We start from the raw sequence: 27,363 nt of genomic DNA, 5'->3' as shown, positions 1-27,363 counted from the left end.
AAAGAAAGGATAAAATAATGGAAATGAAAGAGGATGAAAAAACAACTTGCCGCAGGTGAGGAACGATCCCACAACCTTCCGATTTCGTTAGCGACGCTCTGTTTGTTGGCTTCTTATGACTTATAAAAAAAATCGGGTCCCTCGGTTGATTCCCTTTTCTTCACCTTTCTAGATTATCGCAGAAGGCGCGTTCATTTTGCATGGTCTTACACTGTCCTTCGATCGCGCTGTAATTTCAGCAGACAGTAACTCGAACTCACTGCAAGTCGTAGCGGAATTGATGGATGCATATTATAAAACTTGCATAAGGGATGCTGCCAAACGCATGATTTTCAAGCAACATTCTCAATCCAGCAGTTGTAACATTTGCTGCTGTTTGAATAAATATATTATGGAGTTGCTGAAAAAATATTTGTCACTGATCCTCAGGTGCACGAGAAGCAGCGAGCTTTTGAAAAATAGCACGTGCAGAGTGGTAATATTAGGAATTGAATATCTTCGGTGAAACAGCAGGCTCAATAAGAACATGCGAGTCTGAAAACACTACCTGATGTCTCGTCTTGAGTGAGGTTTATTAACTTCCAAAGTTTTCAACTCTACTGCACTGACACACTTGTTGTGGCGGTCGATTCAATAGCAGCCTCATGTTGCACCACGTCTTCGCGTTCATCCTTGATCATTTTAAGCGCCCATAGTCCGGCAGAAACGATCACCACCGCAGCCACAATAAGAGCCAGAACCAAAGGCTTTGCAGATGTGGATGTGCCATCATTGCTGTCTTCGGCGCGGTGCCCGCCTGTAGATTCATTGCCTTTGTCAGCTTCCGTGTATCCCGGGGACTCCTTTCTTGGCGCCTTTGACGTGTACTTTTGGTCGTCGTCAGAGTCTTCAATTATCGCTGTAAACGCCACATCATTTTCGGCTGTATTTCCGACTGTCGATGTTGTGGTACCTTCTTCTGCTGCTGTTTGTCTTGTGGGCACACTGGCTAGGGGCTCTGATGTGTACTTTTCCTCGTCGAAGTAGTCCAAGTCTGCTACATCTGACAGCTCGGAAGTCACGTTAAGCGAGTTTGTCGTTCTAGCAGCAAACATAACTTGCCATCTTGTATAATTTTCTGTAACTTCTGCCAAGTCACGAGAAAGCGATATGGTTACTTCGTTAAGCGTGTGTGCTTCACCAGGTTCTAAAGTACCCTTAACCAAATGGGTTGAATCAATCTTTTCTTGTGACTCGAAGTTTTCCTTGAGACTTGCGGACGTCTTACTCACCCGGATATCGATTGATGACGCTGTTAGAGAGCACACATGAAACGAAACAAATGCTAGAGCAAAATCTGAGCGAATTATTTCTCATGCGAGGTATGTCTCGAATTGGTAACAAAAGACGTCAGCATGTACTCGATACTACACTGCGCCTGTCCTCATCTTACAGATAGAATACTTTTGAACAGCTGATATTTCGTGCCCTTATTTCAGTATCAATTTTTTCTCGTTATTTTGTATCTCTATCACCATACAAAGTACCTACATTCGGGCTTAGGTATCACAGCTACTTTCGATTCATAGATACATATTTAAATCTGCCCGCAAGAAAGGTGGCGTCACGAAATGTCACGAATTGGCTTGATTTCACTTTGCATGGATTACACGTTTGACGTAACAGTCAGAGTATTGCACTTCTACTCAACGCGCGCCGAATTCGTTCCAGGTGACCAGTTCCCCGGGGAATAATTCCAGAACCATGTTCACACTTTCAGTTCGTCCTTCGGCGTACTTATGTGGTAAAGAACTACGCTGCGCTTTCAGATCTAATCTAATACCAACCTTTTCCAGAGTTCAGGTGTGCACCCGCCCAATTCCAGCTCATCTCAACGAGAAGAGTGCCATTGTTTCCTGGTGTCGCACAACAGACTCGAAATTTCCAAGGTTTCAATGGCGGATACATGCTTTTGGTGATATTGTGGCCGACATAGAATGATCCTCCATCGACAACAATATGCCAAGTGCCGTTGATTGTCTCTTCTCCTTGCCGCTGGCGTTTGTACTTGAAGGTGCCGTTGTAGGAAGGGAAGCACTTTTTGGGATACGAATGGGACAGTTTGCAACACTCTTCGGGAAACTCATGGGGCACTTTGCAGGGCCCTATAGGTGATTCTGCAAATAAAAATATTGTTGCGAGGGTTTCAGACATAACAAACAAACAAAACACGGCTTTGTCCTTGCTGTCAAGAAAGCTCCTTCTGAAGGCATTGGGCTGCGTGTTATTTACAGTAGGTGCTTTTTGGGAAGAGTTAACAGTTGCATATAAGGAGATTTTAACACCGCTAACGAGTTGGTGAAAAGACATTCTACTGGATGCCTCAGTCAGTTCTCGTTCACGGACATGAGAGGTGTTCGAGGAACATGCCATTGAAGAACGATTTATTATTTCCTGTCGCTTCCACACCACTGACTAATTGATATGAATATTGTTTTTCAAAGAACCGGTAAAATGTAAAATGCTGAAGCTCGAGGCAGGAAATTTGGAGGGGAACATATATAAAAGATAAATGGTGACACATATGGGTAATGCTCATGTGCTACCACAATTCATGTCGAATGAGAAGCAATCTTATTGCTTTCTTAGGCTTAATCCAAATAGCATCCAGTTTTCAGTCAATGATTAGTTAATGTGTTTCGTGATATGAGCGAACTTTGGCTCTGCCTGAATCCGGATGTTGGAATGGCGCCAACACGAACCGAGGCCGCGCAATCTCGGGCTTGGTTGTTCTCTCCGTTTTTAAACATTGGGCGTTGCGCGTGAATTGACCACTCGCGTTGCTACAACTACTACAGTTCTAGTGGTGGTGTTCTTATTAAATAACACTTGGGGTGAAGACCAATCAAAGAAATATGCTCCCCCGTGCACATGCACGCGACCTAAAGCACGACACGCACACACACCTGAATGAAATGCCATATGACAGCTATGAAAACGTGAATTCGTCTTGTTGCAAACAAAGCACCTAATTTTTAGGTTCAACAAAAGTGGCGATTACGCAGAGTCCCTGAAAAATTTCAGACACGGAGTACAACTCGCAAAACCAAGACCATAAGTCCCAATAGAGTTGGCTGTGGTGAACGGCAAGTGCCCATCGTCTGTATGTGTTCTCGCATATTGATAGTCTCAGCTTGTGAGTCATAACAAATTGTCCTAACGCGCCAGTTGAAATAGCTGATTCGAAGAATCGTTAACGTGTTTAGTAATCGTGTCGCCCCATATGCCAAAACCGATGCACGGCTAGCCGATAAATATTATTGTTTTTTTTTGCGGTTCCGGTTGAGCTCGGGTGGAGGCACGTTCAGAAATATCGGTTTACGATCACGTTCAGTTCCGACGAAAATTCTGTTTAGGATATGATTTCATGTTGGCGCCCAGTTCAGCGGTGACGATAGCATGATTCTTTTTAAAAAATGACCTGATCACTCGTTTTTTATTAGGGATACCACAAACGCATTCGAGTAATGGTTTAACTCCAAACGTAGCACACCGAGCGTGCCAGAAACTTCGAAAAGCGAAAATTGACAAGCGTCAAATAGTTGCTAGATCACGGTGACTTCTTCAGTGATTAGGTGATTGCGAATTTCACCTACTTCAGCGCTAGTTGGTAGAATCTTGGTCGACGCAAGCATCCGTCTTGCTTCCTTTCACCAACAGAGGCGTGCAAGGACAGATACAAAGACCGACGTGCAGAAATGATGTTTCGTAAAACTATCGCCAACATTTGAATTTTTGTTGTACTGTGACAATGACGATCAGGGCAGCAAGGATCACCGAAAAATGTATTTATCTGTTATATGCTAATTACTTCGGACCTACGGGCCACTTCATTCACCTTTGTAAGGTAGTCCAGGTAGCTCATTGGTGCTATTTGTGAAGCGTCGGAATGCATCACTAAAAAGGCGAGCAAATGTAGCAAAGGTAGGTTCACCTCCAGCAACAACACTACTCATCCCTTACTGAAACTGCGCAGAAAAGAAATGAAGAAAAGAAAGAGAAAGAAAAACTTATCAGGTGCGAATAACCTCGGAACTTCGTTGACGAGTCTCCCAATGCCGCGCACGTGGAAGCTGATGCGGCGTGCAGGTAGGCACGGGTGGTCACTAGGACCTTAATCTGTGCCTTGTGCCGCACCAAGGCCGCTGCCTGCCTGCCCTGCTTTCTCAGAGACCCAGAGGCGCCTCTTAATAAAAAAACGTAAGGGTAGGCATTCTTAAAGTTGGCGTCCTCGGAAGATTGAAATAGCAAGCCCACGCTTATCCGACCCTAGCTAGAAGGTCCTAGGCCCGATCCCGGCTCGGGTCCTCATTAAATATAGGACACCAAGCTTACGATGCCATCGCTTCCGATCTGCATTACTCTGTTGGGGAAGCTTTATGCCTTTCAGAAACATTGTGGCGCTGTTGACGTCTAATTCATTTAAAAGACTTGCCAAGTATCGCATTACGATTGGGTTAGGATTACCTCCTAGATGCCGCAGGCACATTGGTGGGAAATCAGGAACTGTTGAAGATTGAAAGAAGTGCCTGATACTGACTTTGTCAAAACTGTGGCTTGGAAAGGCAATGAGCGATATTTCTCCTACAGTTTGATACACACAAAATAAAACTGTTGTACCATACATACCTATAATTATTAATCATTCTATGTTCTTGTAGCACGACAAGCAGTATGAAAAACCTGACATGCATAATGTGCAATCGCATGTAGCTCTTCGTTCGTGGCCTAGACAATAGCCGTCTTCTTGGGTTGCCACCGGTGGAGGTTAAGTAATTAGCTGTTCTTTTGTTACCTTAAGTTACGATCCTTCGCAAGTTACACACTAGCTTTGTGTCTTTGCGGTAGATAACCATGCAACAGTTCGATGTACATTCTCAGTTATTTCGGGCTCTGGGCACGTATGACAGGGGCCTTGTGATTATGCGGGTGGAATTTGTTTTCAATATTTGAAGTGGCCCGGCTATAGGTGAGTGTACCCATTGAAAACCACTAGAATAAAGCAGACCCAATACTGGCAGCATTTTAAGCAGTAGTACTTTTGTCAATAAACTATCGGTTGCCTGCAACATAACATAATCTGACAAGGCTTTACACGTGGCATGTCGGTTTTCTTCCCGTCAATACGTCATCTCATTCACTACGTGGCACAGGGTTTGTTTTTTAGCTTGATGCCAAGCAAAAGATTTTCGTGCTCATGCACGAGGCTGCAAAAGAAAAGTAGGGATCGTGTTCCTACATTCAGTACGGGTGTTTCAAGAAAACGTCTGAATGATTGTACTCACCGGTGGTATCCTGCTTCATAATGAGGGGCTTATTGGAGCTTGCAGAACATGCCGTCCTGCAGGACACGTTAACGTTGTGACCACTCACGTATGCCTCCAAGATGTACCTTCCACTTCCAATAAAGTCGGTGTAGTACTCAGAGTACTTCCCGTCATCTGCGTACACGTCCGGCTCTGCAAAATAATCATCATCATCATCAGCTTATTTATTGTCCACTGCAGGACGAAGTCGTCTCACGGCGATCTCCAATTAGCCCTGTCTGCGCCAACCGATTCCAACAAGCGCCAGCATCTGCAAAATTTGCGCCAGCAACTCTTTATTACTGAACTTCAGCCACAACAGAACAAAAACATCGTTAAACCATCGCTGCTCAACGTCCTTTTGTGTAGTGCCACGCTACGGGAGTGTGCTGAGTAATCAATGCTCACGGTATTGATAAATTTTACAGCCTAAGCTTTCTTTCGCGAGCTCCCCAGCCGCATCATGTGAAATGTGCAAGGCCTTGTATCTGCACAAGAATGCGTCGTATTTGCAAAGCTCAGACATTTATTCGTTATGAAAGTGTAAATATAGATGATTTGCAGCTTTCTAAGGCTACAAGGAACAATTTAACGCAATAAAATAAAAACAATATTCATAGAGATACGTAGGGCTCCCTAGAAAATTCATGAGGCAGCCTAGAGTAGGGATGGGTAAACTGAAATTTGGGGGTGGGCCAAATGAACTTCGATGGTGGGTCAACTTGAAATTTGCGTTTGAGTCAACTTGAGACTTGGAGGTGGGCCTACTGAATTTTTGGTGTGGGCCAACTTCAAATTTTAGGGTGGGGAAACAAATTTGGGGGTGCACCAACCTGAAATTTCAACGTAGGCCAAATTAAACTTGGGGTAGACTAAGTTGAATTTTTCTTCGGGGGAGGGGTTTCAACTTGGAAATTTTCAGGTAAGCCAATTTGAAATTTGGGGACGGGCACACTTTAATCTTCTGGTTGGGCCTACTTAAGATTTTGGGGTTGCCCAACGTCCCAAGTGAACGCTGCTGAGAGTCCTTCGAGTACTGAACACCTCGCGGGCCAACGAGCGCATTTTCATTGGGCCTTACCAAGGCGCAGTCGAAACGCCGGCGAGAGGCTGTGCGGACGAGGAACACGAACATAATGCAAGCTTGCGAAAGCGACAGTGAGGGTCACCTGCCATCGCGGCGATGCACTCTCCCCTCAAGCGACGCCTAGCGCGCTGCTGCGACAGCTGGTGTTCGACCTCCAGACTCTGGAGCACCTTCTCTGTGCCTGCCCATCTTGTGCGCAGGAACGCTCCGTAGTGATCAACACTTACAGACGCCATGGCCTTCCAGCGGCCACAGAGTCTGACCTGCTGCTCCCGGTGTGTACCAAGCTCCCGGTGCTGCGATGCCTGCTGGAGTTTATAAATTCCACTGGAATGGACACACTGTAAACGCCCGCTACAACGCTGGCAACTTAACTGACGACTGCCACCTGTCGACCATAGTGGTGCCTGCTAGGCCACATCCTCCCCCTCTTTCGCTATCATCTTTCACTTCCTACTCCCTCTCCCTTGACGACGCTTCGCCGTGCTCCCTCACGGGTTGCAGAATCAAGCGTCTTTTTTTTCTTTGTAGGATCACTATCTATCTGGGGTGCGATCGGAGATGGTTGTTCGGCGCGTTCGTTCGGTTACAGGCGCGCGAGATTGGCCTACTCCGCGCCGACGTCGCCAGCATCGGGGCGCGGCCACGTTTTTGGTGACGTCAGAATGACGACACACTCCTATCAGTCATCCTCCCACCGAGCATTTCGTCTGCTAGGCGCCGAACCCGGCGGGATTAGGGAAGTTTCGAGAAATCATCGCTCTTTAAGAGACCGGCTTCGCATGGCGCGATTGCTGGATGGGATTGGATCCAAACGGTAGGTTCGGCAGTTGATTAGCACGTTCGTATATAATCCATAGTTTAATTCAAGAAAAATGGCGCTTGCGTTGGGAACTTCGGTGTTTGCGCTGGCATTGATCGAGGAGGAAGGAGAGCGGGTGGCATTGCGAAACGGGTTTAAAAAATGTCAGAAGGCGAATTCGGGCGTCGCTTTCGTTTCTCGAAACAAATAGTGCGTTGGCTGTACGGCTAAGTCGACCCCATCATCGGTGCGAGCGACCCACTGGAATGTTGTTGCCGCCTCATGAAAAGTGCGCCACTGCTCCCGTCGTTTCTTTTTTCTTTCTTTGTTCTCGCCGTGCTCGACACAACCTAGGGCCGACGCAGAGAAACTAATAGTTATAAATTGCAGCATTCACACTTGCTTCTATTTAAAAACGTGTTTAATCTTGAGCAGACAAAATTTAGATTTTATTCATTGGAAGACGAGAAACATTTCGTTTTGTAGTACACTGTCTGCAAGCAGACGACAAACGAGGGAAGTAAACTGCCTGAGAGTTCACCGCTTGCCGATTGGCTGTTCTCTCCACCCCGTTCTCAGAAATTTTGCGCACTGACACTTGGTGACGTGGCAGCAACCGAACAGAACGCTTATCGAACAAAGATCTCCAATCGCGTCCTGGTGTTCGCTTTCGACCGCTCTGCAGCTCCGTCGAGGCGCGCCTGAGCTCGGCATTCCGGCGCATTTGATACAATTGCATTCAAGAGGTTTGATGCGGCGAGAAAGTGTGGCAACTGTCTGCTAAAACCTAAGCACTCTTTGCCACTGGAAAGACGATCGGTAGACGCGCAGAAACTAGGTAAGGGATTTAAGCAGCACTAAGTAAAAACGAAGCCACAGCAGAGCCAAACAATGCTTACGCTTTATTAGGCAATTCTCAAAATTTCTGTAGTTTTTTTTTTCTTGTTCCTTTGAGCAGCTTCAAGAATTCCACACAAGAAGTGGTAGTGCGAAAGGAAAACTAACGAAAGGGACCGTGTAAAACAACTGATGTGATGCTAATTAGGTTTAAGAATTGAAAACCGACTAGCACGCCGCGCGACTATCACGCGGTGCCAAACGCGTATGCAAAATTATTACTATCTGCGCGACTGTTTTTTCAAAACCGCTGGATGTTTTAAAGTCCGCGCGCCGTTCCTCTCGACGGAGATGCCCTTCAAGCAAGAAATTCAAGTTCACACATCCAATGTTATCTGCGTTTCACCCGGATTCAGCCAATTCAATAATGAAGGCACGCCGCCTCGTAAACAGCTTAATATAGAACGCGGAATACCGCTACTGACCGTGCGCCATGCCGCAAAAAGAGGGAAAAAGAAAAGTTGGAAGACGCTTAAGCTTCGCCTTTAAGAGTCGAACGCGATAGCATTCAAAGATCCTGGACTGCTTCTCACGCTTCCCGGCAAATACAGCTTATGTAACCGTAATGTTTACCGGGAAACGCTGGCGACAAACTCTATGCACGAAAGCGAGCTTTCTGGTTCTCGTATTGATGATGTTTTGAAGGAACCGAGTGGGCCACGCCGCTCCTACTCTTGGACATACCTCAAATAGGTGGATTATCGCGTTGAAAGGAGTTTGAGCTTCCGCGTAAAAAGATTAGCTTTTCTCGTATAATGAAATTGCAGTCTGACGCTATCATGTCTGTAGGGAGTGTATAAGTCTTGCATGAAAATTTTTTTCTGGTGCACTTTACTTTGAGAAATTCAGTTAGTTCACTAGCTCTTTTGTGCTACACGGGGGCCCTGCTTGGTTGGGTGTGCGTGATTGGGAATGATTTTTCCAGAAACGACGGCCACGCTGGTCGCCGGACGCGAGACGCCGGAACCGGACTTTCTACGACGCGGGGCCCTTCACGCTGCGGCGTTAAAAAGATATCGCAGTTTCACCATCAGGGCAAAGACACGATTGCAATAGCAACATGCTGGAATATCGCACGAAGTGTTCGTAGCCGTAGTGGCAGTATAAATTGGAATAAACAGATATTGACCAAGGAAAAACGAGCTGTCCTGCAAGGTGTCCTCACTTTCAGCCTTGCTAAAGGAAAATTTCGTTTATGTTTAATTACTGAAGCCAACGTCTTTCTTAGTTACACCTTTGCGTATAGAGCATGTTTTGAACCTCTTTTCTTGGCCGATACCGAAGGTATTCTACGGCCACGCCAATCAAACTACATAATTTTTGATATTTGAGCTGTGCTATTCTTTCGGGCTTGTATGATTTCAGTCTGAGAATATTTAGGATTTATAACAAACTAAATCGAGCTCTGCGATAACAAGATCGAGCAACGTTCTACGCACCTTGGCCATTGTCACGAGGTCTTAGGGTGGTGGTTGCTCCAAGCCAGTCAGTTATCTTGGCAGTAACACTTGCATTCAAGACGATCTTCTTCCCTTTAGTGACGTCAACAATGACGACAGACCGGGAGGGTTCTCCAACTAACACGTCTATCATTCGTGCACTGGTTCTGATGGGTTCCGTGTTGCTGTCAGAAGGTTGTGAGAACACCCTCACGCTCGCCTGGACATCATCGGTACTGTTTCTCTTTAGCTGAAGCATCCAAGTACCAGTCTTGAAGAATAGACATGTCCAATACATCAATCAATCAGTAGAAAACGAAAAAAACACACAGACACACACGCACATGCACACGCAGAGAGAGATTATTAGAGCTGAAAATGGACATTGATGACCGATGGAGGAAGCCTGCTTCTTGTGCATGAGCCATTCCGTTCATCATAGTTCAAATTTTCGAGTACCTTTCGTGCAAATAGAATCGTGTTCACATGCAACGCTTAGGACGCAGGAATGCCTCCCTTTTTATCAAATCTTCTAAAAACGCGCAGATCCTCAGGAAACTTGTATTCTGCCTTGTGTCAACGAAGTGCCTAGGCCGCCCTCACGAAAGCGGACCCTCACAAATATCATTGGTGTCTCGCTCGTCTTTTCAACCGAAATCCAAAATATAACGCTACATTATTGCTAGGAAGGTCTTTTCAAAGCAGTGCCCTGTAAGCAATGTGAGAAATCGTGTTCCTGATGAATGTCGGGCTCGATGATTCATAACATCACAGTTAACTGGGAGTTCTCGAAAACAGTGCTGTATATGACAAAAGCATTCTCTCCGTACGTAACAAAATGTTCAGCCTGAAATTTAGCTAAATTCTTCTAATGAATTTGTTATCTAGTGAAGCAAAAGAAAATCATACCTTAAATAGAAATGTTCCTCGCCAAATTCTCATATTGGAATGTGAACGTTGAAAAATATTTTGGAAGCCAATTCCAATGTGAAGCATATTTTAAAGATCATTTTCTGAACAAACTTTGAGCCCTGAACCTAATAATTGCATTAGTTATTTCCCGAAAGTCTATCGGCAAAGAACAAATATCGATAGCTAAAGACACCTATAATTAAAGACTTCTCAAAATTTGGGGGCAAACCTTGTATGCAAGTACGCATAATGAGGAATAACTTTATTAGGCACCTACTATTTGTTAAAGTTATTGCTTACGAGGAACTCGAACAAATTGCAAAAATCTGTTAGGCCCCGCATGCCTACTGTGCCCTAGTGACTGGCCACCGTCCATAACACGTATTCAGATTATCGTGCGCTGTAAATATTGTGACTCAAAATGATAGGAGCAAACGTAACTTCACCCGAATAAAGAGTTATAGATTAAAATCGGCCTTTAAGCTCTCCTGAAAACGAAGGGGGTGATAGTATGCGGCGAATTGTAGCATTAAGCACTTTAGGGCCGCGTCCATTTATGAATGCATGTACAGCCCTCAGCTCTTTTGAAATGCTATACGTATATAAAAACACAAGAAAGTTCATTTTCTAATATTTCGAGTTATCTCTACTTATATGTGTGTGCATGTGTTCTCAGCAATTCGTTTTATGGAAAGGTGGCGCTGCCTGCCCGCAGCGAAGGTAGCGAAATTATTTGGAGTGCCGCCGTGTCGCGAAGCTTCCTGCAAATACTAATCCAGACAATGTACCGCACCGACTGTGCCGCAACGTCCTGGAGGCGTACGTGGGCCAGTCGACAGTTTTCGGAATAACCCTACCAGCGGCGCACATCGACCGACCCCATTGGTCTCGTCGAATCAATGCCGACGGCGACTGCCTATCCCGTTTTCACGGACAGCGCATCAAACGACGACTGACGGTCGCAAAACGAGTACGTTTCAGTTCGCCTAACCTTTTTCCTTTAAGCAATTTCACACCAAAAAAGGAACATACGCTTTTGGCCACGGCGTACAGCTGTCGAGGCGTCTCGCAATGCGGGGCCAGATGCTTGTTGCGAATCGAACACGTGTCGTACCGGCAGCTCTTGCTTTTGCTAAAGGCATTGAGTAATCGTTGCTGGTAACCGGATATCTGTTGTAAACTTTGCATAATTTCAACTGCAATTATCTTTTTCTGAAAATAAGTTACAATTTATAACCGTTGATTGGTGTCTACGTGGGTGGAGTAGCACATCAGGGCAGGCAGGTTGATTAGGGGCTTATTCAGACTCGTTAATGCCACAGACTATGCAGCTGCGGAGAATGTTTTCAAGTTCCACATGCCTAAGTATCGAGTATGTGTTCGCCCACAACAATGCCACACCGACGCCTTCACTGAACTTGTACGGTGGGTCGCCAAACGCACACATGAGCCTGCCATCAGTCAGCCCGTGACGATATTCCCAAACGGAGGTGGAGGCAACTTCCTTTTTCTCGTGTTTCCGCCACGAGGCGATGCTCGCAGTGCTACATTTTTTTATCTCCGGTAGTAGCTGGACACTACCAACCCCTATTTCCCACCATTGTGTATCATGTGGAGATGTCAAACGCTTCATGGGAGGGTCATGCGGCGAAGGCGATCCTCGAGGGGTGCGTGAATCAAACGGGGAAAAATGATGATAATGAATGCTCTCGGAAGTTCACCTTACCTTTGCGGGCTCCGGTAGGGCTATCCTCGTTGTGTCACCGTAGGCGACACCCCTACAAACAGCGCATTTCTGTCCACTGGGGTCCGTCAGCTCTACATTTATTGATCGTATGGTTGAACCAGCAAGTCTAATGGAGATGATTGTATTCTTTCCCAAGCCAGCATCAATGGTGAAATTCTGCTTCATCCCCATGGTGAAACTGCTTTCAGTTTGCAAAACCTGCGTGAGGACAAGGACGCTGCGGTAATTTTGACACTTTACTTCCGAGCGCACTAAGCATTCAGCAATCAATGTTGAGCTTACTTTAAAAAAAAAGGGAGGCATGTATACCAGGCTCCGAAAAGAGGTTGAAAACGCAAATTAGAGAAGCAAAACACCGCCCGTCGTTGTGCAAGGCTTTGTGCTCCACCTAAGGCGCATATTGAAGAAACCAGACGTTTTCCGCCAACGTTACCAAAGGCCAGCTCATCAAGCTCCTTCGGAGGATCTTCAACTGATAATAAGGCTGCTTCACGTTTCATAGTCATAGCATAGCATTATGCACGTATCGATGCGGATGATCAATAGGTATTGGTAAGCAGCAATGAAGCAAGATTTCGATCACGTTTTGAAGAGCAATACAGCCGCTTCGTCCTAGACACTGAAAAACTCATGTGTGCTGGCGTTTTCAAGTGAATACGCGATTTTTATACAGCTCAGCAAAAAATATTCGATCATAGAATAAATTTAAGGAAACACTTATTCTATCACTGACTAAATGAAACGTATACTAGCATAATCAAACTTTTCTTAAAGCTGTTAGCTTGAAACTTGAGCTGGACCTTATTGGTTGAAAGCGGAAAACTGACAGCGTTAAATATACTCTCATGTTGTAGTTGCAGTGAAGAGCGAGACACTGGCACAGGATGAGTCACGCAAGGTAACACACATTGGGTGAACATGTGCCCAGAACAACAAGTACCGCCCAAACGCATTGATTGCAGGGAGCACATTCATCGGTTATCGAGAATTGATATTCGAGTCAAGCACGTCGGCTACATATAGCTGACTCATCGAACATTCCAGAGTAAGCACTCCTGCTCGCGAAGGGTATATAATGTACGCCTCTATTTTCATTGCGCTTGCTATCTAATTGTAAACAAGCTTCTCGTGCTACAGTATCGGCGATAAAATTACGACAATTGAAAGGGTGTTTGGCATCGGTCGAGAACACTCAAACAGTGGTTAATCGGGGAAAAGCAGCAACCCCAAATGTAACCAATCTACGCGTATTATAGCACCCCTTATAAAAAGCATAATCCCCATGCCACAAACAGAGCCTGAAAAAAAAAACGTATGTGTAATGAAGGAAACTACTTAAATGGCAACAATTACGAGTCAAGATCAAAGATGAATAGTTCAGTAACCTACGGTTTGCAAATGGCATTGTCTTGTTCACAAGTGAGGATAATCAATTCTAAAGATTGACTGAATACCTTAGCTCAGGAAGTGCTAGTGTTGAATATGGCGTGTGTGTCACGTACCATTATGCAGTAGAGAATGTCAATGTACAATAAGATTGCAAGAAAACAAGAATTCATGACTGGTCGTCAGCCTCTAGAATTTTTGAAAGGGTGCACTTATATAGGGAAATCACAGCGGACCTGGATCTTCAGAAAAAAATTCCGACAAGGATAAAGATGGCTTGGAGTGCATAAGGCAGGCATTACCCAATCATTACTGGTAGCTTACTGGTATACTGAAAAATAAAACTAAAATAACTGCTATGTAGAGGTTCTAGCCTGTGGATCGGAAACTTCAAGGTTAACAAAGAAGCTCGAAAACAAGTTAAGCACCAAGCAGAGAGCGATTGTACGAAAAAATGGTAAGCAAAACGTTAAGAGACAGACAGACGGCGGTCGCGATACAGGAGCGAGCAGGGGTGGCCGATATTCTGGGTGACATTAAGGGGAAAAATGAAGCTGCGCAGGCCTGGTAATGCGTAAGGTATTAAATATTCGGTGGTCCATTAGAGCCACTGAATGTGTGCCAAGGGACAGGAAGCGCAGTCGATGATGGCAGAGAATTAATTGGTCTGACGAAGTGAGGAAATTTGCAGGCACAACTTGAATCAACTAGTGCAAAACGGGCAATCGGATATCGCTGGAAGAGGTCTTCCTCCAGCATTGGACATAAGATAGGCTGATGGTGATGATAATGATGACGATTACCCACAAATTGAGTGAAATTCGCGTATATTCTGAGGGAGAAAATTGTTGTTGATGGTTAGATCAAACCTACGTCTTCCAGGACAGAAGCACATTGCTATATTAGACTAAAATCCCACGTATGCTTTTTTCGTCCAAAAGCAGCATTTTGAAACATCTGGCGTGTGTGTCACGTACCAATTCATTACGTCACGTAGCGTGCAGAAAACTCGTTTAGACGCTTTGTTGACTGCAGCACGTTTGTGATCTACTGCTATTCTTTAGATTCCACTGCCTTCGAAATAAACCTTCATTTTTTGGTCAGATTCTTACATGGTTTCATACTAAATTAGCGAGAGGGAAATCTGGCGCTGCGATTGTTCAACTATCATGGGAATGATGGGAATTACAGGCTGCGGAATGGTATTTTGTAGATTGGCGAAATTGTCAACACGTATTTTTTTTTTTTTTTGCAGTTTTGGTTTTGCGGTAAGTGCAGTTGCTATAACCCGCAGTGGGACAATGCATTGCAAAGCTCGCTGCCTTTGTTCTGTTGCTCGAAGTGGCGATGGCGCGCTGGGCTGGCGGTTGGGCCGATGTTTGTGTCGCGACCTGGTGACGAAGCCCTGACAGGAATGCGATGGCATCGTAAACGTCTATGCAACGTGTTTTCATTGCTCTGGCCTTGGTTTGATGAGTGTGTTAGTTTTCAGCCGTAGCGTTACCTGCTTTATCAAACTTCAGAAGAGCAAAAAGAAGGTACTACTGATACAAGCACGATACTACGTACGTGTTCTATGCTTAGAACCGATAAAGCACTTAGAAAACGTGGCGTGCCTACTAATAAGCTTAAGTGAGGCTTTCGTTAAATTGTGTCGCGATTCAACATTCTAGTGACGCTTTCGTGTGGGAAGACTGATCGGGCTGGCGTACGTTTACCGGTCCGCCGGATATATACATTACGCATTATATGGCCTGCCCAGCTCGATTATGTTCTCTTGATATCAAATAGAATATCAGCTTTCCCCGTTTGCTCACTGATTGACACTGCTTTCTTGCTGTCTCTTACCGTTCCACGTAACCTATTTCGTTCTGTCGCTCTTAACGTGGTCAGTGTGTAGATGCAACTTACTGCGTTGCTACAGCGGTTTGGCTTGTCAGACATGCACGTATTTGCAACGCGAGCCTTAAAGCTGTAAACTTTAGCTGCGCACATGTACTTGGTCTTAAATAAACGGCCAGTGATTTTTTCCTACTGGTTATGCAGAGTGCAATGGGAGGACCACTGACTGCTTGCAACGCATTTTGTTTTCTGCATAGACAACTTGCTTCTTGTCGTTTCACAATCAAATTGAGGGATTCATTACGTATTACTTGTTTATATGCTCATTGAAATGTGTGTTGCAGGACATTTGAGAACACAGCTTACTTGTGGTAACAAAGGTTGCTGCTTCCAGGCTGTTGTCTGCTGTCGCAAAACGGGTAAGCGCAAAGCCACGCCATAAAAGCTGCTGGCGCGAGCTTCAGATGAAGCGGTACGTCAACAGAACAAGATCATTCGGGCAACCAGTCAAAACTTGAGAAATTGCCGTCTCTGGCCCCCAACCTTTTGTACCAGGACCGCATTACATATCTTAGTTATGCCCAAACAAGTTACGAAAAATATTACTTCCGACTTCTTCCTAATGTTTGTTCAGAATATCACTCAAGATGTAACTTCTAAGACGCTGAAATTCAATTTGTCCTTTCCTATACCGACGTTCAAAAGGCAGATACAGGGCACCATACAATTGATTTTGATCTTCTGGCGCTGGGGCAGGGTTTCCTTTGCTCTTCTGAACGCGAGTGGTCCGTGACTTTCGCGACGCGGCTTTTGCGCCCGCTCGAGAGGTGACGCCACTCTGCGTGATCAAGCAAGCAGTGTCCGACTCGCCACGGATGGCTGTTTGGCCGCGGCTACGCTTGCAATGAGGTTCAATTCAAAACAGCGTCCTGTGCTGTGGCGTGGTGGGGTGGGGTGTACCGTTGCAAACGTGGGCAACCCGCGTGCAGTGTACATGCACTCTACCGATTTTAAGGTAGTGGCTAGTATCATATCCTCATATCCTACCAATTTGATTTGCCAGTAGTTATTTCATGTATACATCTATTCTCGATTAAGGGATAGCCAAATTTTTTTCGGGGGGGGGAGGACCGTGAATGCTGGGCTCGGAGTCCCCTATAGCTGAACTATAGTGGCAAGCTTTACAATTGGCAGCGGGACCATGGCAACTGCTTTTCCCTGCCTATGGATCTATCAGTTGACACACACGTTAGGAGACCTTTCTCAAGTTCCTAAGGCTCAAGCCGCTTAGGAGCCAACGCAGCGCAGTACCCTTTGCGGGCATGGTTGAAGTTAAACAGTAAGTCTACAGATATAAGCACACCTAGGGGACCTGGGAACACGAGGAAGCACACCTAGGGAACCTGGAAATAGAGTTCTTATTTCGGCAAAGAGGTCCACCCTCTCCCTCACCTTTCTCTTCCGATTCTCGAGGTTCGCTCGACCTTCTAGGCTTCTCTTTTTAAACCTAGTTTTCGTCAGGACACGAGTCCTGCACACTCGGAGGGCGCGCGCTTCGTCCCGATTTTGCTAGGGTACAACTCAGTGGCCATGCCACTGCCGTCGCTCTGTCCCTGTCTCTAAACAAAGCATCCCCTCATACGCGCATTTCCTCGTCTCTCGCAATATGGTCGTGCATGCGGGAACTTTTGGCGTGGAAGTGTTAAGGCGTTTCAATTGTCCTTTACTGCTTCGCTTATAGTGTACAGGCGACGGAACAAATACCAGTTTTCCATGCCAAACGAAATTTTATCTCATTAAGCGTAACGAATTTCGACTGCTAGCATCTTGTCTGCGGCACACGGACGAAACATGCTGAGCTTTTTCTCACATCCAAATTCTGGTGTTCGAACAACGTGAATTTGCAATAAATTGCTTTCTACGTGTGGTCACAAGAAGTGCGCCTTGACCGATCAGACAGTTTCCGAATTAAAACGTCTACCTATTTTCACCAAACAAAATAAAACAAAAACGAAGCCATTGAAGCCGACCGCTGCATTCAGCTGCTCGAAATTGAGAGCATGGTGTACTGCATAACTAATTATAACAAGGAAACATTCGTAATCTATCGCCTCTATAACCCTGACAGTGCGAATGGCGAGTACTGGGGCTGAACTTTGGAGACCATATACAAGTTCCCCGCATGACAGAGCCTCTCTCGAAACACCTAAAGCGCCAAAAATTGAGAACGGATCTGCGGAATAGCAGCGAATGGTCTGGAAGACTTTGCTGACGCAGTGTCATTATACAAAAATAAAGTATACGCTTCAGTCGCAAATTAACGGGCAAAACAGCGCATCACAGCAACTTGATAGATTTGCAGCAGATGGCGCCTACTTCATTGACTCCGCCATGTCTAATATCGTTCATGATTAGCCATCTGCTCGCCTAGTTCATCTGGATGCTCTTCGGTGCAGACGAAGTTCGGAATTATTGCTTGCAGAACAGTTTTCTGTGGAGCCATCCGGCGTGTGGATACACAATAAAAAATCTCTATCGGTACTACCACAATGATTAGTCGCAAAAAAAAAAGACGAAGCGCAGGAAAGGTGGCGGCAAATGTGTTAAATTGGCAACACTAAAACTTACCGTAACGGGCCATTGGGGTTCCTCTTCGGATGCACTGGCTGTCACAAACGCCGCGCCCATGTTGACGCCAATGAATGGTTGGCTGTCTAGGAAACAGAACGACTGGCCCTTCGTTGCAGCAGCCAGAGCTTCAAGTTCTTTGTCAGCTTCTCTTCCAATCGCAAATGAGCTTACTTCGACGAGGGACTTCACGAGGTTTTGCATGACGCTCGCCACATAAGGCGTCCGGTTCTCCTCGCCGTCGGTTACCAGTAGAATGATGGAGCCATGTGGAGGATCATGCGGTGAAGTCAGAACCTGCACGGGAAGGATACCATTCTGTGTAATGAGTAATTGCAAGTGTTAGATACAACTTAACTAACACATAAACTGAGGAGAAACAGTAACGACAGCGTCGGGTGCTCTGTGCAGAAGAAGTGCGACGGTATTCAAATAACACAATAGCGAACTCTCGTAAAACCGCCTAGACATACGCCCAAACAAATCCTCAACTTTACAGATCAACAATGGGATTTTCAGCAGCAACCAATGTTTAAGAAATAGTCTTGTGTGTAGCGGTAGCTACGTTTTGAAACATTTTGTTCTACAGAGAACATTCACACCGTTTAGGATAAAAAATACTGCGCCTTACCATGAAAGCAGTGCTACAAAGAGGTAATATTATTTCAAATGAAGCCTAACTATCTTTCGCAGTACTTATTACAAAAACGTACCCGCCGTGGTTGCTCAGTGACTATTGTGTTAGGCTGCTGAGCACGAGGTCGCGCGATCAAATCCCGACAACGGCGGCCGCATTTCGATGGGGGCGAAATGAGAAAAGACCCGTGTACCTATATTTAGGTGCACGTTAAAGAACCCCAGGTGGTCGAAATTTCCGGAGTCCTCCACTACGGCGTGTCTCATAATCAGAAAGTGGTTTTGGCGCGTAAAACCCCATAATTTTATTTTTAAATTTTTTTAACATCGCGTCTAATAAACCGATTGCGTGACAGTATAACCTTTTTGGGACCTTTTGGCATATGCACAACACTCTGCCTACTTTTCTTCAGTGAAGATCCGTTTTATCGTCATTTTTAAACGCCCCGTTGCACACCTTCACGAACATCGGCCGGACCGTGGTCGCGCCAATAAAATGACACCAATTTCACATTATTACTCTGTCATTTGTGATAGAAGGCATGCGCTGTCGGTGTTTTGCGTCATGAGATTTGCTTGTGGGCGCCTATTCTCTAAAATTTAAGGAATAATTTTGTCACGAACGTGAAACCTAGTATGAGCAACTTTCAGTGATATAATGGTGGTGCAAAATAACCCGCCTATATCCCAAGTCACATATCATGGCGTGGCAAATAGGATACGTACGCCTGAAGTTATACGGAACCTTGGGCCCACGGTGAGACTTCGCTAGGAATGTCATATAATTGCTATCACAATACATGTACATGTATTTGATTGAAATGTAAATATAATCAGGAAACGCAAAATGAAAGTGGACAAAAGGATGAAAACATGCTAAAGTCGGCTGTCGTGCATGGCGTCATCCGCCCGCATAATTTTTTTACGTATTTAGTTACACGTATGGGTGAGACTTGGCGGTATAAATTAGCACCGCTCAAAGCCAAAGCAGGGGATGTAGAGCACAATTCGAGCCCCAGAAATCATATCATAGTGACGGTCTTGTACGTGACAATATTGGTACTGTAAGACAAATTACGAGTGCTTTTTGGCAATTTGCCTGCTTCTCTACTCGCGTATTTATTGACGGCAGGAGACAAAGTGCTTTTTCCATGCACCAACTTGGCGGTAGGAGGTGCTGGCTACATTACCAGTACATAACCTTAACCTTTAACACGCACACTTTAGCCCAATTGGTAAATCACCCTTTGCGTAAAACGGAGTATAGCATTCAGCTCCCACCTGCGGCCGGTTAAGCTTGCGTCAACTTTCACCTAAGTTTACCTGACGATTTCTAGGCTTCAATCAAACAGAAGCTTTTTCCCCTACGCCAGCTCTTGTTTCGACGTCTTGCTCCCATACACTTGTCAATTTATACCTAGACACTTCGTCTGTTGACTGTTCATCCCATGTACGCCGCCGTATCAATTATTTCCGCTTATTGATGCAAGCTAATAATTTTCGTGCCAATAAGCAATGCTCATAGCTATTTTTTCCCCTTGCAATGCCCGATAGTCTATACAAGTACTCCAGTAACGCAACACTAACGCCACTCTCAAGGAACATTATTTACGTTGGCTTCAACAAAGCCGACCTGTGTAAGCCGCTTCAGTGCTGCAAATGTAAAATATTGGCTCGTCGTTTTACACCTTACATAGGCCTCGAGCTGCAGCTCTCTCGCTGCATTCGTTATAAGCACGAAATAAACGCCACGAAATATTGACCAGACTTAGTAAGTCAGCCCGCTTCTCTATTTTAACTTTGAAGTCACGCACGATGGACGCCACGGATGCGCGACGGACTCGGCTATCGTTCTTATTGCAACGTGCCGTATGAATCGCGATGTTGGCCCGACAGACTGAAATGAGCGCAGATAAACACTGCCGCCTCAAGCTCAGATCGCTTTACCAGGCAAATGAGAATGAAAAGGCGTACCTTCCGTGCCAGCTCAAGTCCGCAGCCAATGCATGTCTGGCCCGCAGGTTCGAGAGCATTCACTTTGTCAATAAACCCTTGCCGAGTAGTCGAATTGACGATTAGCATATTGTGGGTCACTGTGGCATTTGTGGAGAATGATACGATAGCCAGTCTCCGCAAACCATCAGGTATAGCTTGTATGTAGTGTTTGGCAGCTTCTTTCAAAACAGCCATGCGATCCAGACCCTGCAATACAAAAAACATCATCATAATCACCATCATCATCAGTAGCAGAATCTGGCTAATTTTATGTCTACTACAGCACTAAGGCCTCTCCCAACTATCTCCATTTTACCCTCTCTGTAGAAACCATGCTTTACTACACTTTTTGAGTCTCGGCCAACTCTTGGCACTCAAGAAACCATGCAACATAACGCAATTTCCAGTTTGGTGGTAACGGGCTATATTTTTTGCCGCAAAAGCTTTTGAGCTAGCACTGGAATCCATCCACTTCCGAGCTCGTGTCCGCCGCTAGCCAGATTCGAGCTGGAAAAGACCGGCAAGAGGGGTGCGTTGGGCGCGCCCGGCAAACCCGTGTACTTAGGCTTAGGTATACCTTAAGGAACCCTGGGGGGTCCAAATTATTTCGGAATCTCCCACTACTGCGTGCCACATAATGAGCTCATGGCACTGGCACGTAAAACCCTACAATTCACGTATTCTACTCAAGTGACAATATTGCTACGGAACAGTATTTGCGATGACGAAGAGGCGAGCAGTGTGAAGACGACGATTGGAGGCTAGCGCGGGCTGTTGCCTCTTGGCCAAGTGAGGCGCATTGCTTTGTATACATACTTGTATATAGCTTTTCGTATGCGTCTCCCTACGTAACAAAATTGAAGTCCACTCATAAAAAATATAAACGGAAGGCTCATGGGGAAATCGGCCCCCAACGCGTGATAGGGAAGCGGTAATTTCTAGCCGCTGATTACATGGCGTGTGTGGTGGAGCATATACCGGAGAACCATACTGGCTAGTGCCGAGACTGAAGCTCCTCGGCCAGAGCGCTGACCTGGTCAAATCATGCTCACACAGCGAGGCCCTTGCAAACGGACCTGGTCGGGCCTGGGCTATCGGGTAGCCCCGAGCCCACACACTGCTCTATTGGGAAATATATATTGGCTCTCCTTTGCTAGTGAGTTTCAGCTCAAATACTTTCTAAAACATAGGATCTTAAAGTAACACTGAAGGAAAATACTACATCAGTTTAAACGGAAAGAAGGTTGCCTGAAAACTGTTGTCATTAATTTCGCAATAAAAGATTGTTCAGATTGGAGAGCGAAGGTTCAAGTTTTAGTTTTGAATTTCACAGTGACTCAATCCCCAACGCCGGGATGCCATTGTGACGTCACGTATTTCAAAGCACAGTTTCGTGCTTACGCCGTGCCGGCTCAGCAAACGTTCCCGAAAGTCGACATGTGGGATCCATGGTGCCCTAAGAACACAATTTAGTTGCTCTTTATATATCGCTAACGAATTACGTAGGCCCTCAGTGACGCTGTCAAAATGCATGACGTCACAGTGATCTGGTGTGGAAAATACAAGGCGGCGGCGCCACCGTCTCTCGTCATATCGCTTTTTCTGGTTCACTGAGCGTCTTATAATGGCAAAAGCGGTGTATTCGACATTGTAAAAAAAAAAAGGTAATTTACTAATAGAGAAGAAATTATTTTTCTTTCTAGTGTATCCGCTAACTGACACTTTTCATGGCTACTTCTTCAGTGCCTATGCAGTAAGGTAACCTAACTACATTATTCAGTAACATACACGCGTCTGCTTTCATTCTTCCACTTCTATTTTAGCATTTCATACACGTCTTGCTCGAACGAGAACGTCCGCATGACTCCTTCGCACACCCGTCGCTGACGTCGTGGAGGGGCGTACAGGAAATGCCGGAGATGCTGCGTATACAACGGCAATGCTAACAGCCTTTCTAGGAAGCGCAAGACGTCGAGTCTCTCAGCGCCGAACACATTCCTCAGCGTGATAGGCGCTGTCGGCGTACGCAGTATGCGTTCATTGGTGCGGGCGTCGTACATCGGCCATTGTCGTTTCACTGCTACTCTTTGCTAAGAGCAAGCAAACGGCGCTACAATACACATCGACATTATCTTCTTACCGACATACTACCCGACACATCCAAAACCAGAACAATTTTTTGAGGTTCGTCTGCCCTTTCTTGCCATTCTTCGAAGGTGACGTCAATATGCTTGAAGGGGTTCGGCTCTGCTAACCTGAAATCAAAGTTTGGAAGAGCAAGTATCAGCTTCTGCCAGTCAGAACGCAAAGCACGAGACAACACAGCAGCGTCGAAGCTTAGCGTTATAAATTCCAGTGAAACACCTTGATAACGCAGTTCTCGGGACCTCCAAAGTACACCGTTATGCAGGTCATTTCGTTGTAAAACTCGCGTATCGTGCCGTTCACAGTATAGGACAGGATAAGCACTCTCAAGAAATCAACATTTTTATTTCATATCCATTCAAGAGAGGCTAAGTGAAATTGCTGTCTGAGTTTTCTGTGCCTGCTTTGTCTGCCAGAATTTATTGCATCCAGGTTCGCGGCATGTTCGTAAGCGAGATGCAGGAGCCAGGCAAGGAAAAACTGCTGATAGCAGATTGGTGCTATCGCCTCCCTTGTAGTCAAAATTCTTGGTTCGCTTACAGCATATTAATCCCTGTCGCCTTCGGTGACATTTTTGTCCTCTCCGTCTTGGATGGTTTTCAACAAGTCTTCGGTCGTCACTTACGTTTACATCACGACATACCGCTACTGCGATGGATTCGTCAGCCGTCGCAACGATTGATGCATTACAACGAGCAGCATACGAGTTAAGTGATTTCTGTCGCAGTGTAGCAAGAATACTTCCCATGGTGCTTCGCTCGTCGAGTGCACCGCTATGAGTGCTAAAGCAGGCCACACCTTAGGGACATCTTCGGAAGGTGCTGGCGGCACCGCTGAGTGGTCATCCGTTGTAAAGCAACAAAACAGTCATCGGAGACACCTAAACTCCTTTATTGCACAGGCGATATTGTTGTAGTGGTCTTAATTGTATAAGCGTTCACAATTCAAATGAAGGATAGCGATTCACCCGAGACATAACCAATGCTTCTTATACATGCCATTTCGTTGTAGGAACCTTCGTTGTGCTGGCGTTCGACTGTATACTGGTAACATCGTCGAACTATCTACGTATGCATTGGTCTAGAAAAATAGTGCTTCCATTTGTGGACGCTTGCGTGCACATTCTGCCCTCAAGGGTCGAGCATGGTGCAGCGCTTCTGTATTTGTGTATATATAAAAAAAGAACTTAAACCACGTGTCCCATGCTGACGCGGGCCAAGCTACTTAAAGAAGGGGAGTGAGGGTGTTATGAGATGGCACTATAGATCAACGATTGTTTTGTTAGCACTGACCTCGCGCACACTGGTGAGCTTTCCTGTTATCAATTAGCTAATTAGTTTGAAATTATTGTTATTTTAGTGCGTCCTTGCACAAGCTCGAATGTTAAATTTTTTTGTCGCATTCGAAAACCTCATATCTGGAGCTCGGTACGTCCTTCCCCGTATTTTATTGCGCCGCTTAATGTTGTGCTGCAGAACCAAGTCACGCAACCAAGTCAGCCACAGAGAAATGTTGATTCATAAAAATGCTTTTTAGAAAGCGCTCCAGTCACGTACGTGAAACGTGATTTACGTCAGAACTTTGAAACAAGAAAAACACACCGAAATGCTACGGAAACTGTTCCGAGCTGGGAGAACTGCTGAACGTGACCTTTTCGATTGGGTGCACAAATGTTTAGGCTTCAAGAAATATGCTTCAGAATGGCGAAATGTCACAGAAGCACACGTGTTCTTGTTGTGTTTTGTGCAACATGGCTCGACAATTTCCTGTGCTGGGTGATCTGCGTGTTTAGAAAGAATCCTGGTTTAGACCAACCTTGCGCAGCAGCCACACTCGACAACTTTGAGACAAATTGGGAGTTGGCATACGTTTCAGTGGATTAAGTTTCAAGCTTCAAGCAGGCATGGGACATGCGCCAATAATAAAGCTTTGTTCGCATCTTCCTTCGGAGCTTCGTGCCACCGATGACATGTCGTAGTTCACAAAAAAAAAAATAGAGACCGAGAAACATAGGCAGAACACATCCCTGATGTCGGTCAAATTAAGTGAACTGTTCGAGAACAGTACTTTGAGGCACTTGCACATGTTATGTAAAATGTGCAGGCCTCTGTAGTGACAAAAGAATTGACAGGAGATTAATTGGTCCTTTGTGATAAGATAGCAGTTAAAGATACCATTTTCTAGTTATGTGGTAAACTCAACATTTCTTACTACAGCCATCGAACTGTATGCTGATAACATGCACGCGTATAAATCAACTGCTACTATGCGAATGCGCCCTAAATCACGTGAGTGATCTAAGAGCAGGTGTAATTCCAAACGCTAGGGTCAAGCGGGGCCGATTAGATATTCGTGAGAGTTAAAGGGTGCGGAAAAGGTGCTGGATGTGTGGTCCACGATGCCCCCGCAGAAAGGCGATAACGGTTAGACACGGGAACCGAAGCGGTGGGAAGAGACCAAGAAAGTAATGCTTTAGTACTGTGCATGTTGTACACACGTTTGTGTAAGAACCGTGAGAGCGTCAAACTTTCGGTGCGTTTGTGGGGACATTGTCGCCCGTTGCTGATGCCTGACGTTGTTTTCGGCACAACGCTGACCTTCGCGTTCGGCTTTTCGCTTTTAAGCTTCTTCGAAGGTCTACCTAGAAATATCTGGTGGCTTTGACAACAGTCCAATTCATGCCGCAAGTTTGACCGTAAGTACTTCAATGAAAGCGCGCTGCTTGGCATGTTTGAAACATTGATGCTTTAAGCTGTTGCTCTTGTGTTGGCGTTTGGCATGATGCATGGTTTGTGCGTGCCGTGATCGAGACACGTCAGACTTCTATTTCGGCGCGTCGCTTTGGGTGACTGATGCGGTCATAAATCAGTGTTTGTGTCTTGTACGCATGCGTTGTGTGCCCGTTATGGCCCTGGCATGAGTGACGCCAGGTGGAAGACTTCCATGTGATCGCGCCTTGCTGTTTGCGTAGCGTTCGAAATGCGCCCAAAGCCACCAAGCAAACCCGGTAGAGTTGCAGTTGGAGTCATGGTGTTCACATTCTGCAGGTACCCTTCCTTTACCTCTCGCTCTGTCGGCCAGCGCGTTATCTTTAACGTAGGTGAATACCAACTAGATCAATATTCATTACGTTTTAGCAGCGTTGTTCCCATCATTAACCACACATTTCACGAAACATATCGTATTTGCGCGATGGCGAAAGAAGTCTAGTAATACCGAGCGCTGAATGTCAAAAATGACCAAAAGGCACGCACTCTTTGAAGTCGTCACTCCAGTGGATGACATCAAGGACAGCAACACCGTTACACATCTTGTTGTGCTTTGTCGGAGCAGCACTGTTGTGCCAGCGTAGACCTTGATTTGATTCGCAAAAATGGGAAACCTGTAAGGTGAAAAAAGAACTTGTCTGCGGGAAAACAGGATCAGTGACTATTGTACACTCACTAACGCTTCCCTGGATCCGAGTCCACATCCCGTTTTTGCTTAATTAACTGCATACAACCCATTATTTCGGTACGCATGAAAAGCAAGGACGTTTGTACTATAATCTTTACAGAAAGCGCGCCGAGCATAGTGCTGAACCGTTTCCGCAGGAAGAAGCTCCGGTTAGTGACTGGTAACGCAAATCAGCTTGCAGCAGAACGGCTAGAAAAGACGTTCAACAATCTTGCTCATTGCTGATCTTGGAGTTACTAACACACTGTGTATAGCACTATGATTGTGGCGCAGTGCTCTCAGTAAATGCAGCTGCAGAAATCCTTATTCTGCCAAGAGGAAAACTATGTGGCTCTCGCATCTTGTGTCCTCCTCCCAATTCAATATTACCACAAGCTTTTGCAGGATTTGAAGCATCGCTAAATTACCAGTTATTTTTGTGATTGGGGCATCCAAGGAATGCTATACGTATGTACTTGTACCGCACCCCCGCTTCGGAGAGCAAACTTTTGTAAGAAATTCAATATGTCCCGCCGGAAGGCGAAGTTAGTGGCGTTGCCGCTAAATGACGTTGGCTGCTTTTCTGTCGACATCGCTATTGCCGCCGCCACCACGCCGGTATTTCTTTGTGTGGCACGTCGCCTCGGCTGTGTTGGCCATGTTTCCAGTCAGATTGGTGAAATTTCGCGTCTAGAGAAATGAGCCCTGTTTTGGTCAGCGCTGGACAGGCACGATGGACCGGCATCTGAGGTCGTTTACTGCAGCGTCGTGTCGTTTGTGCTTCTCTTAAACTCTGTTGCAGTGCGTAGAGAGTACGAACATTTAACTGTCCGTCATCGACATGATTCGCGTAAGGGCCGCACCCCACCGAAATTCTGGGAAAAACAGCGGTTTTTACACCTGTATGTACGGTGCCTCTCGATTGGGTCGACATTATAAGTGTCACTGTGGTGAGAGGAAGCGTATAGTTATTCTTGTTTATTTTTGATATATTTGTAGTAAATAATGGTATAGTAATGAAAATGCGTACAATGAAAATACGTTTCTTTAACCTCTTTCTAAAACTT

General features: G+C 45.6%; 1 protein-coding gene and 1 long non-coding RNA gene across 2 annotated transcripts; both read right to left on the bottom strand.

Moving 5' to 3' along the window:
* Nucleotides 1-555: 555 nt before the first annotated feature.
* LOC140213150 (calcium-activated chloride channel regulator 1-like) lies at nucleotides 556-12,390 on the bottom strand. The gene is made up of 5 exons (XM_072284313.1): nucleotides 12,209-12,390; nucleotides 9,571-9,841; nucleotides 5,325-5,498; nucleotides 1,827-2,156; nucleotides 556-1,291 (listed from the first exon to the last, which is right to left on the bottom strand). Exons 2-5 carry the CDS (start codon nucleotides 9,827-9,829, stop codon nucleotides 597-599), a joined length of 1,458 nt encoding a protein of 485 aa, XP_072140414.1. The 5' UTR covers nucleotides 9,830-9,841; nucleotides 12,209-12,390; the 3' UTR covers nucleotides 556-596.
* A 5,441-nt stretch (nucleotides 12,391-17,831) lies between these two features.
* On the bottom strand, nucleotides 17,832-22,965 carry LOC129383428 (uncharacterized). Its single transcript, XR_011890128.1, has 3 exons — nucleotides 22,857-22,965; nucleotides 20,696-20,923; nucleotides 17,832-18,382 (listed from the first exon to the last, which is right to left on the bottom strand). It is a non-coding gene; the product is annotated as an uncharacterized lncRNA (long non-coding RNA).
* Between the last annotated feature and the right edge of the window lie 4,398 nt (nucleotides 22,966-27,363).

This window comes from Dermacentor andersoni, chromosome 9 (assembly GCF_023375885.2).
Source record: "Dermacentor andersoni chromosome 9, qqDerAnde1_hic_scaffold, whole genome shotgun sequence".
Classification (NCBI taxonomy): domain Eukaryota; kingdom Metazoa; phylum Arthropoda; class Arachnida; order Ixodida; family Ixodidae; genus Dermacentor; species Dermacentor andersoni.
Note: the sequence above shows the minus strand (reverse complement) of the source record. Positions and strands in the feature narration are given on the sequence as shown.